At 37.4% G+C, this 13225-nt stretch overlaps 1 protein-coding gene across 1 annotated transcript in view; it reads right to left on the bottom strand.

The window, feature by feature from the left end:
• Klhl15 (kelch like family member 15) overlaps nt 1–13225 on the bottom strand; it is a 43892-nt gene that overhangs the window by 13161 nt on the left and 17506 nt on the right. Inside the window, exon 3 of the mRNA XM_038317023.1 lies at nt 6052–6763. Within this exon, the coding sequence (XP_038172951.1) occupies nt 6052–6756 (705 nt within the window). The 5' untranslated portion in view covers nt 6757–6763. The remainder of the gene's footprint in view (nt 1–6051; nt 6764–13225) is intronic.

The following is a 13225-nucleotide window of genomic DNA, read 5'->3' as shown; positions in this document are numbered from 1 at the left end:
CTCAGTGGTGAAGTGCTTTCTTAAAATATGTGAAGACATGGGTATAGTTCCCACCCAGCATCATAAAAATCTAAATTTAAAAGACTCTGAAATTGTGAGGTTTGATTAAACAGTAATAACAAAAATGTGTTTTCATACCTTATATTCTTTCAGGGTTATGAATTTCTTAGGTTTATGTTGTTCATGCTATCACTTTAGAATTTCCCAATTCTACTAACAACTTCTAAATGACTAAAGGTGAATCACAAGTAAACAGCATGTATTATGTACCTCCAGGGGCTCTGATTAGTCTAGCAGCTTTAAGAAAGACGCTGACATGAGAAATAAGCAGACCTAGATTCCAGTCTGGACAGTGCCACTTGTTCTGGAATAAGATCCCCACCTTTCTGAACTTGCTTTCTTACCTATATAATGAGGATAACTTTTTGACTCTATACCTATGTGGAAAGCACTTAGTGAACACAACCTGGCAAACACACATATGCACACACAAAACACTGTGTGTGGGGGGGTGTCTGTTTCAGTGTTCCAATAAACAGTAGAGATGCCTTTGAGGAACTCAGGAAATCTGGAAACCTTGGCCTAGGGTGACTTCAGAGCACTCAGTATAAATTGAGGCAGTGTGCTGAGCTGAGAGAAATTCAGAAGGGATTAAAGGGAATGATAAGGCAGTAGAATAAACCTAGTAATCCTAGTGATTTGGACAGAGCTAGAGGGCCTTATTCAGATTCCTGAGATCCTATTAGGTAGAGCTCTTCTTCAATGAGAAACAATACTTCTTTTGCTTCTTAAGATGCCATCGCTTATATCTGACAGCTACTACTACAGGAAGAAGTTTCTTTCCAAAGGTTTGTATAGGTGCCTATTTTCCTGATGATAGAAAAAAGGGTCCTGACAAAGAAAGATGCTACACTCATTAGCAGTTAATCTTCATCAAATACACTATAAATCTTTAGGTCTGGGAGTTTTTTTTAAGACTAACTGTATATAACCATAACCAAAGGGTGAAAGTTAGGGAGAAGGGTCTAAATATGAGAAAATTAGTTTACTATATGCATATTCAGAGTTGCTAATGAAAACTCACTTGCTTAACTTTAGAGCAGCACCCTGCTATAAAAATATAATCCAAATGACAAATGAAAGCCAAAAGATGCAAAATTTTTACATGCCCTACTATGCACATTTTAAAAAGCACAAAAGGTGAAATTTTATTTTGATATATTTAACTCAATATATCCAAAGTGCAATTTCAATATGTAATCAATCTTAAAATTATTTAAGTCTAGGGATGTAGTTCAGTAGTAGAACACCTAGCTAGCTGGTATCCACTAAGGTCCTACATTTAAAATTCTTAGTTCCAAAGTAAATTTGAGATAATAAACATCCTTTTCGTTGCCTTTTAAAAAGATTTATTTTATGGGTATGGGTATTTGCCTGAATGCATATCTATGTGCATCATGTGCATCCACGGTGTCATGGATCCCCTGGAACTGGAACTACAGTTGTGAGTTGTCATGTGGGTACTGGGAATTGAACCCAGGTCCTCTAGAAGAGCACCCAGTACTCCTAACTGCTGAGTCATTTCTCCAGTCCCGCTTTTTGTTGTCTTAATCTTTGAACAGTGGAACTCAAGTCAGTTACACCTGATTTAGGTCGTGCTGGAGACTGAATATAGTGCATACTAAGCTTATGCTACAAGCCGAAATCTCAGGCTCACTTCTTTATTAGAAGGACTCTTTCAATTTTAACCCTTCACATAGTTTTAACTCCAATAAATCAAAGTATTCTACTTTTTCTTTAAGGAAAAAAAATTTTATTACTCTAAACGAAACTGAACACAGAACAGAGTGAATAAAATTTTTGGTTTTAGTCACAGATATGAGCTGCTTGGAAACATAATACAAAAAAAAAAGAATGATGATTTTCTTTTTTTTTCTTTTTTTTGGTTTTTCGAGACAGGGTTTCTCTGCAGCTTTTTTAGAGCCTGTCCTGGAACTAGCTCTTGTAGACCAGGCTGGCCTCGAACTCACAGAGATCCGCCTGCCTTTGCCTCCCGAGTGCTGGGATTAAAGGCGTGCGCCACCACCGCCCGGCAAGAATGATGATTTTCTAAGCCTAATCAGAGCAACTAAATGGTTTTCCGAGTTTTTCCTCTGGCATTATAGTATTTTCCTGTAATTGTTCATAAAAAAAAACAAGACGCTAAAATGTAGCTGTGTTAACAGGAAACAAGGAGTATAAAGAAACTAAATTAACAACACAAGGAAATAATCAGACACATCTAGAATACATCCAGAATGTGAAGCACATTCTAGTCTTTCTCAAAAAAAAAAAAAAAAAAGAAAAGAAAAAAAGGAAAAGAAAAAGAAAAGAAAGGTGGAGGTTGCTCTAGATTAAGAAAGCTTAGATATACATGATGGCCAAAAAGCAATACAAAAACACTGGATTCTAGTGGATTTTGGAAGCAACTGCAAAAACTAGAATATGCATTAGCAATTTGATGATGGGTCTTAGCGTTACTGCCCCTAAGGTAAAAATAGTATTGTATTTAAATAAGAAAAATCCTTACTCATCGGAGAAATACAGTTAAGTATTTAAGAGTGAGGTATATTGATGATTACAAGTTACAAGTTATTGTCAAAGACTAGAAAAGCAACAGCTACACATTATACAAGTGTTCATTACACCATCCTCCAACTTTTCATATGTTTGAACATCCTTAAAACAAATGAGGAAAGGGGGAGGCAATTAAAATTAAAACAGACAACCAAATGTACTGTGCAAATCTTGATTAAATTCTAGTTCATGAAAAGCAACCAAAAAAGACACCTTTGAACTAACAGAAAATGACCTGGATGTTACATGATGCTAAAGAAATATTGTTAATTCTCTTGGGTACAACAATAGTATTTTGGTTATGTAGGATGATAGCCTTAATCTTGGGAGATGATACATGAAACAGTTAGGAATGAATGGTCACGATGCCTACAACATTCTTTTTATTTTTTTGAAACCTGGTTTCTGTGTAGTTCTGGTATAATGGCCTTGAATTGAGAGATCCACCTGCCTCTGCCTCCCAAGTGCTGGGATTAAAGGCGTGTGCCACCACTGCCTGGCTTTACAACATTCATTGAGCCAATTCAGGAAGGAAAAAAGAACACATACTAAAGACTATACAATCTCTACTTATCTAACAAATATGTTAACAACTATTAACTTACATATTATGTTTGTTTTGGAGTGATCGTTCTATTTTTTTTTCAGCTTTTTTGCAAGTTTAAGTAAATTTACAACAGAAAATTTAAAACACATAAAAGCTAAAATAAGGCCATACCAACACTTCCTGCCAGATGTGGTACATGCATATAATTCCTGTACTTGAGAAGGCTGAGGCAGGAAGATTATCCTGAGTGCGAGGCCAACCTGGGTTCTATAACATGTTTAAGCCCAGCCTGGGATAGAGTAAAAAGCCTTACTTAAAGAAAAAAATCCATTTTTATAAATTTCAGAAAATGGGATAAAAACCACAAATCAAAAATAGTTATACTCCCTGTCCCTGGAGACTCTCTTACTAAAAAGGACCAGCATAGATTTAGCTTTACACTTTTATGCCCACTCTAGGACTAGGTATATATAACCAATGTTTTGTTTTGTTTCTTTTACAGCCCTTGAGCAAGGCAGTGGTGGTGCAAACCTTTAATCCCAGCACTGGGGAGGCTGAGGCAGGCAGATCTCTGTGAGTTCAAGGCCAGCCTGGTCTCCAGAGTGAGTTCCAGGACAGGCTCCAAAGCTCCACAGAGAAATCCTGTCTCGAAAACCCAAAATAATAATAAATGACCTTGAGCAGGGCAGTGATGACGAATGCCTTTAATTCCAGCACTCAGGAGTGAGGCAGTGGCAGGCAAATCTCTTTGTGAGTTAGAGGCCAGCCTGGTCTACAGAGTAAGTTCCAGGACATCCAGGGCTACACAGAGAAACTATCTCGAAAAACCAAAAAGCAAAACAAAGCAAAAAAAACAGGCCTTGTTTGGGACTTGCAAGAAAAATACATGGATATTATTTTCAAAGAGCTTAAAATAAAAAATACATGATGTCTAAATTCTTTGTTTTGAGACAGGGTCTCTCTATAGCTGGCCTCTGCCTAAGTGCTGGGATCAAAGGTGTATGCCACCATGCCAAACCATATCTAATATGTATCTGCCAACCAAATTCTCCCTAATAGTTTGGTTTTTCAAGTTATATTTCTAGAGATAAGGCCTCTAATCTACGTAACTGAAGTGCATCTCAACATTTAAAGTCACAGATTGTTTTAATAAACTTAAATCTCACACACTATTAAGGCAATCTTACTAGTATTATTCAAGTGAAAGATTTTGTATTACAAAAAAATGAAAAATTTCTCCTCAACTGGGTCTTAAGTTTACCTAAGAAAGTAACTTCAGAAAGAAGCCTTAATATTTTTATCCTGAAAAAAACCACACGCTTAGCCAACGGTGATAACCATTGTTATGCCATAGGTGCAAAAGGAAATCAGCAAGTTCAATTGCTAGACAACCTACCCAACACTATATTTTAGCCACTGTAACAGTTGCCTACTTTGAAAACTGATAATTGAAATGCAGACTAGTTTAGCAGCTCAGTATTTACAAATCATTAATTGCTCTCAGTTAACCATTATACTGTCCCACAAGAGATGGAACTTTATTTTCTATTTCAGAAATACTTTCTACTTCAATCTAGATTGAAATCCGGGGAGTGGGGGGCTCTGTTTTAGTAGTGAAGAAGAATCCTCATTTAATGTATAAAGACAAAACATGAATCCCCAGGGAAAGAGAGCAATAAAAACAATAGTAAAGGTAGAAAAAAAATCAAAACATAAGCAGCAAATAGTTTACATAGTTGATGTGGGGCTGGTTCTTACTGAACAAAAACAAGTATATTCTTTAGTTTCAATTATTTCTGCCATATTAATACATTCTAAGAATAAAGATAAAATTCCATAAAATTCTCTATTAAAGATAATGACATTTCATAGCAGTTCAGAGGGGAAAAAAGAAAAACATGCCAGTCTGCTGAGTGTTATTCAAAGGCGCGAATTTGTTTATTTTTCAAATGGCATAAACAAACCTCCTTTTCAGAGATTATATTTTTTCACATAATTTGTTAGCTAAAGCTGAGTATTTTAACATGAAGGGTGTCTGTCAAAGAAGTTTTGTATGCTTTCTAGGAAGAAGGAAAGATGCAAGAGGTAAACATAGCCCCAGAGGTGTAACCATGTGATTAGAAACCAATTAAGTTAGGCAATTACTGAAGCTGCTCTCTCTCCTTTGGGCAAGAATGGATCACAGTGAGACTGATATAAAAATGAAGATTCTTACAAAAAAAGGCCAAGGCTGTTTTAGAGAAAGTATTTTAAAATAGAATTATTTACATGTTAAAATGTACACACGGATGCTTGATGAATATACATAGAGGATTTATGGTCTACTAATTTGAAAAATGTCAAAATGTTTTTAGACATATATACTATTTTCAGGGATAAATTTAGTTAGTATTCAACAGTGAAATGGGGAACAGAAATAAGCAAGAATATGGAAGACAATCACTCTGTGGCCTATTGGTCATCAAGAGCTATTATATGTGCCCTTACTGCATTTTAAATAACAAAATGCATTTAATGTATATGTACCATGTAGAATTGTAAATACCCCCAATGTCAATTCTAGCAATGATTATTTAAATTAACTTTAAAAAATCTTAACCCAGTTTACATTATAAAAAGCTAAAGCAAATTTGTAGTATTTGTATCACATTATAAGCCAACCTTAAAAGTACTTCAAAAGTGGAACTATTCTACTACCTACCTGGTTCACCCTTCACTCACAAAATGTACTTTAAAAACAAATACATAAGATATAACAAAGTCAGCTTCTCATATATAAAATATTTTTATAGAACTACTTTGACTCCTAACCAACTCTGGGAATCTCATCTATAACAACATGTTTAACTAAATGAGGAGTCTTGTCTACTGGTTTCAAATGCACCAACCTTCTCAAAAACGCTGGATGGAGTCATCAAACAAAACCTGATGTTCTGAATGATGGTATCTGTATGTCTCCATCGTCGTCTATCATGTCGCAGCCAAGACTGCACAGCCTCGTACAGCTCTATTTCTGGAAACCTGCTCAGATGATCATTATCCAGATAAGACATGAGCTTCTCAAAGCTCAGATAGGACAGGAAGTCAGGCCTGGACATGAGTGGCACAAAGTTGTCTAGCAGAAAAGCGTCCAGCTTCTCCCTGACTCCCTCGATGTTAACACCGAAATCATCTAAGAGTCTCATAATTTCTGCACAATTTTCTAAGCAGATTTTGGCTAATAGGAAAGAACAGCAGAACTTCACCACTTCTATAAGCTGAACATACATTGCCGCCTGAAGGATTTCATGAACAGTATTCATACTCAGTTCTATAGTTCCATAATACATAAACTGAAGAACGTGGCTGAAACCGGTAGCTGTTAGACCTTTTAAATGAATTTTGTTCTGATCTCGTTCTCTCATGTCTGCAGTGAACATAATTCTGAAGTAATCACTTTGGGTGGCCAAGAGTGCTTTATGGGCCTGGAATTGATGGTCTTCAATAACCAGAGTGACATCGAGAAGCAATCCCTCCTCATACAGTGCTCTGAATCCAGCAGAGACACTGGTGTCATGGAGAGAAGAACAGAAACCTTCCACGTCCCCTGCCATGAATCACCTGGAAAAAAGTAATTAAAGAAAATGGTATTAATCATGGCCATGCATTCAGAAGGTATTATTAAGAGCTGTAACAGTTTTTATAATATCTTAGGTCTACTGGAACAGTCTCAAAAGTGTACAAACCCTTAGAGAGAAGGCAAACTTCTATGAAAGTTTCCAAGCTAATACTTTTGGGTTCCTACCTGGGGAAGAGACTCTACTAAAGAATAATCAATCAAAAAAAAAGTTAATAGTAACCTATTAACTTACAAACAACACACACCCATCTGACTTACTTTACATAATCCATCAAATATACACATGTTCCAAAATTAGGAATACAAAAGATTCATATGCAAATACATAGTTAAGGAAAAAGCAAAAAAAAAAACAGAAAATAAATTATATCCAGAAAAAAAAACAAACTTTAAAATTCCTAGAAATTCACCCAAAGAAAGTAATTAGATAAGCATGCCAAGTTGTACAGATAAAATTCTTCTTCCTAGGACTTATAATAAACTATTATAAAGTATCTGGCACAGTAACATGCATTTGCAGTTATAGCTCCTCAAGAGGCTGGAAGAAAAACATCACTCAAATCCAGAGTTCCAGGCCAGCCTGGGCATGATGAAGGAGGGAAAAAAGGAGAAGGGAGAGGAGTGGAAGAACAGAGGGAGACCAGGCTGGTCTCGAACTCACAGAGATCCGCCTGCCTCTGCCTCCCGAGTGCTGGGATTAAAGGCGTGCGCCACCACCGCCCGGCCTGACAAAGGATGTTTATTAGCTGCTACCACGATATACTGAGTATAGCTTCAAAAATAAAATACATATGTATTTGTTCAGATGAGGAAAAAGTCTGGAAGAACATATACTAAAATGATGAGCCTAGGTAGTAAGTTTTAAGAGACATTTTTAAATTCTTTTATACTTACCTTATTAACCTCATTTTAAAAATAGATGAATGCTTTTATATCTAAAATATATAATTTTAAAAGGAAACAAATTTCCACATAGCTAAGAAATAAACCCAGGCATGGTGGTGAATGTCTTTATTCCCAGCACTAGGGAGGCAGACAGAAATAGGTGGATCTCTGTGAGTTCGAGGCCAAATACAGAGTGAGACCTGGTCTATAAAATGAGTTCCAGGACAGCTAGAGGAGGAAGGGAGGGAGGGAGGGAAAGAAAAAAATTAAACTAACACGGTACAATTAAAATCAGATATGAGGTTGAGGCATGGAGGCATGTCTTTAATCCCAACACTAAAGGAAGTAGAGGCAGGTAGATCTTAATTCAAGATCAGTCATGCCTACACATCAACTTCCAAACTAGCCAGAGCTACACAATGAGACTTTGTCTCAAAACACAAGAAAAAAAACCAAATTCGATCTATGGCAAGAGGCGTAGCTTAGAGGTAGAATGAATATTTAATATGCAAGCCCTGGGTTCAATTCCAAGCATTACAAAAATATAAATAAGAAAAATAAACTAGGTCCAAGCAAAAAGTAAATTTAGTCAATTCTTCTTATGAACTGAAGTAATTTTCTTCTTCCCACTAGCATCCACTTCATGTCATCTTCTATCTTGTTCTTTTCTTTGCATGCTCACATAGCTCCTAGCTTCCTCTCTAAGGATTCCTCCATTCATAAATGCCCTTACAATTCCTTCCACTGTGCCCTGTAGAACCTTGCTTAATTACACATAAACTTCCTTACATGCACATGTTGGTCCAAAGTTCCTTCTCCATCCTCATTTAAATATTTTTCCTCAAATTCCCACCTTCCAGACATCATGCTTCTATTCCCACCTTCACCATCTTATTAAAAATACTCTTCCAAGGCAGACAGATATTTTTAATCCTTTCCTTAACTTCATACCATCCTTTTCCTAAATAAAACTCAGAATTTTTTTATAATATAAAAATCCATCCTCTGTTATCTCTTATTACAAACCTCTTGATCAATCACTTTCCCACCTAACTGGCATCTCACTGAGTTATATGTACCCATTCAGCATTCATAAAAGACAATCCACACAAAAACTGAGTCATAGTTCCTCCAAGTATTCCTTAACTTCTATATACCCTCCCTTATTCCATTGCAAATCCTTAAGATGTGCCCTTATCCAGAACAAGTACATATCTGAAATCCAAACTATCAACTTCCTAATTAACACTGCTCCTTTTAAAGAAACTGGAGCCAGGCGGTGGTGGCGCATGCCTTTTAATCCCAGCACTTGGGAGGCAGATGGATCTCTTGAGTTCAAAGCCAGCCTGGTCTACAAGAGTTAGTTCCAGGACAGGTTCAAGAGCGAGAGAGAAAGACAGAGACCAAATAACCCAAGACAGACAAAGCCTAGACCACAGCTAGAAGCAATTCTTCCTCTTTCTTCACTTGTCATATCATATCTTAACTTTATCACTCTTTTTGCATCTTACACTTTCCCATACCAGATCAACAACTCCTGTCGGGGCTTCCATTTTTCTTGCCTCTTTGTCCCACTAGACAAAAACCATGCTGATCTGTCTTTTACTCTTAAGGTAGACCTTCAGTGTCTGTGGACAGTTATTTCTTCTTTTTTTATTTTGTTTGTTTTTTTGTTTTTCAACACAGGGTTTCTCTGTGTAGCTGGCTTCGAACTCACAGAGATCCACCTGCCTCTGTCTCCCAAGTGCTGGAATTAAAGGTGTGAGCCACCACTGCCATTCCCTACTGGTGAGCATTGATATACAGTAACAATATGTTACCAAACTAAACATAACTGGTATGGACATACCTCTGGAATATTATATCCATTGGAGGAGGGGTGATTTTGAGACAGGGTTTCAAGAGTCTCAGTCTACAGTCCAGGCTGGCCTTGAACTCATAGCATCTTCCTGTCTCAGACTCCCAAATCCTTCTCCACATAGTTAAGAAATGAAGCCAGGCATGGTATCGCACACCTTTTGTCCCAGGACTCAGGAGGCAGAGGCAGAGGCAGAGGCAGAGGGGTCTCTGTGAGTTTGAGGCCAGTCAGGTCTACAAAGGAGTTCCAGGACAGCCAGGACTGTCACACAGAGAAACCCTGTCTCTGTATTCTGGAGAATTACAGATATACACCATATTCCCCAAAATATAGCCACTTTGAAAACAGTTCCAGAATGCCTCATGATTTCAAATTATATGTTTGAGCTATCTGCTGAAACATTACCTACACATCAGGTTGAAGAACATATTCGAAGATGTAGCAGCCAACATTTGAGGCTCTGAAACACTGCCAAGTGACAATGCTGGGACCCAATCTCAATTCTTTTTCATCTGTTTGGCTGTTTTGAACAAGATCCCTTTCAATGGAGCAATTGGCAACATATCTGACTCCTGTCACCTGCCCTATCTTCTCCTTCTAGAGACAACACCTGCCAGTCTCACTGTTCTATTACCATAGTTTCCCTTTTATTTTACTGAAAGGAAAAACACCAGTTTGCCAGGCACTACATTAGATATGGATGTATGTGCCAATCAGTAAACCTCTCTGTATGCTGGATATGGTTAAGGAGGAAAAGGCAGTGCTTAAGACACACTAAGGTACCAATCCTCCATTTCATGACGAGATCATCATTAGATTTCCTACTGCTTCAATATGTTGTTTTAGCTTCTTTTTAACCTGCTTAATCAGTATTGAACCCAGCCTGAGCTCATGGAACAAAAGGAATGTGAATAAGAAAAAAGTCTGAGCTAGGTATGGTGATATATACCTATAATCTCAGTGGAAGCAAAAGGAGAAGGGTCAAAGTCATCCTTGGCTACAAACCAAGTTCAAAACTAGCCTGGGTTACACCAGATCCTGACTCTTAAAAAAAAGTCTGAGCAGGGCGGTGGTGGCACACACCTTTAATCCCAGCACTCGGGAGGCAGAGGCAGGAGGATCTCTGTGAGTTCGAGGCCAGTATGGTCTACAAGAGCTAGTTCCAGGACAGGCACCAAAAGCTACAGAGAAACCCTGTCTTGAAAAAAAAAGAATGAAAGAATAATATATCAGAAATATTAAAAAATGGTTTTCTTGGCATGGTGGTGTCAGTCAGTTCCACTAACTGCTAATCTATTTTGCAATATAACTGTGATCAAAAGGTATTACTGCTTTTACAAAGACCTTTTAACAAAATCTTTAAAGTCTCTAATTGCCTGGTCTCTGTTTTCCTAAACCCTTCTGCAGCATGACTTAGGCCATTGGCTCATGGCTGTCAGTAGCACATTACTCTTGAATCTCTTCCTATGCTACTCATTCTTCATTCTCATTCATGGGGCCATTTTTCTCAAAGTAACCCCTTAAGCATTGGTGTCATCCACAAATCAGCTCTTGCCCCATTTCTCTCATCTAAACACTATCTTTCTAAACAATCTCACCTAAACCTATGATTTTAAAGGTCTACTTTCACCAATATCTTGACAATCTTTCTGTATCTCAATCCTTACTCTACTCTGTCATATAATAAACCAATTGCATAGCAGACACTTCTGTACACTCTATTTGGGATGGTATCATTTTGTGACTTCAAAATTAATATATCTAAAACAGAATCCTATTCCTATCCTCCCCTACTCTGTTTTTTTTCTTTTGTATCTTCCATCTTATCAGAAGACATATTGCAGGTGCCCCCTACCTCCCATGTCTTTTTTTTCTGGGTCAAGGTCATACTTTATAGCCCAGACTTGCCTGAAACTCATTATGTACTCCAAGTTGGCCTTAAGTTCACAGCAATTCTCTTGTTTCAGCCTCCCCAGAGAGCTATGGTTATAGGCATGGACTACTATGCTCAACTCTTTAAGGCCTATTGATTCTACCACATTAAATATTCACTAAAGGTAGCAAAAGTATGCACCAAATGAAATTAAGATCAAAATATTTATTTAGTATGCCATTAATTAAAAATTACACAAATTTAACCAGATTTTTGTTTTTAGGCAGGGTCTTACTATACTGACCTAGCTGGCCTGGAACTCATTATGTAAACCAGGCTAGTTTTGAACCTGCCTCTGCCTCCTGGTCAAACATGGCTACGCAGTAAGACCTTATCCAAAAATTAAAAACAGGCAAAAATAATTTTTAAAAATATTTAGCTGGGCAGTAGTAGCACACACCTTTAATCCCAGCTCTTGGGAGGCAGAGGCAGGCAGATCTCTGTGAGTTTGAGACCAGCCTGGTCCACAAGAGCTAGTTCCAGGACAGGCACCAAAGCTACAGAGAAACCCTGTCTCAAGAAACAAAAACAAAACAAAAATTTTACAAAAAAATTTTGAGACAGGGTCTCTTTGTAGCCTCAGTTGTCCTGAAGCTTGCTACATAGACCAGGCTGGCATCAAAGTCACAGAGATCCTCCTGCCTCTACCTCCCAAAAGCTGGAATTAAAGGCATGCACCATGCCTGGCTAAAAATAGCTTTTTTAATGTGAAGTTTTTTTTGAAAAACATAGGACAACAGAAGGCTATCCTTTTCTTAAATGAAATGTTATTTATTTATTTATTATGTATACAATATTCTGTCTGTGTGTGTGCCTGCAGGCCAGAAGATGGCACCAGATCTCATTACAGATGGTTATGAGCCACCATGTGGTTGCTGGGAATTGAACTCAGGACCTTTGGAAGAGCAGGCAGTGCTCTTAACCACTGAGTCATCTCTCCAGCCCCAGAAGGCTATCTTTTAAGTGTGCACAGGGGTATTCTAGACAATGTAATATCAGAACTTTTAATTTGCATATTAAAGATTAAAGTAAGCAGGTAAAGTGCACACTTAAAATTCTAGCGTTCAGAGGGCTGAGGCAAGAAGATTAAGTTACACAGAAGGTTCAAAGCAAACCTAGGCAACTTACTAATATAATCCATCAATTTTGTCTTATCTGAATATATTTGTTGTTGTTGTTTTGAGACAGGTTTTCTCTGTATTGCTCTGGTTGTCCTAGAACTCACTCTGTAGACCAGACTGGCCTTAAACTCAGAGACCTGCCTGCCTCTGCCTCCCAAGTTACTGGGCTCAATGGTGTGTGCAACCCTGCTAAGCTTGTCTGAATCATTTTAAAAAGTTTATTAGCTCAGAAGTTTCAAGTAATTGAAGGTATATGAACAAAAATAAAATACTAGGAACAAAAGCAACCTCAAATAATACAGTGTCTGGACAATCACTGATTAGTAGAAGGCTACCACCACATTAATTTTCAAGTAAAACACAATAACAAATTAAGCTGGATGAAAATTCTGGTCTTTCCTTACTTTCTCAGGGTTATGGTTACCAAATATCACTTTCATCAATATACACCAGTCATATTCAATGAGAATTTAACAACAGAAGCCTAAACATTACCATTCATATACTATGGCTAGACTGTTTCTGTTATTATGGCATTGCCTAAATTATTATATATTTTACTTTCTATGAGAGAGATCATCTTTAAGGGCTAGAGTTCAGTGCTTGCCTACCATGCACAAAGTCCTAATATCAATCTTCAACACTG

The sequence above is a fragment of the Arvicola amphibius genome, chromosome X, assembly GCF_903992535.2.
Source record: "Arvicola amphibius chromosome X, mArvAmp1.2, whole genome shotgun sequence".
NCBI lineage: Eukaryota > Metazoa > Chordata > Mammalia > Rodentia > Cricetidae > Arvicola > Arvicola amphibius.
The sequence above is the reverse complement of the archived record's forward strand: the minus strand, read 5'-3'. Positions and strand labels throughout refer to the sequence as shown.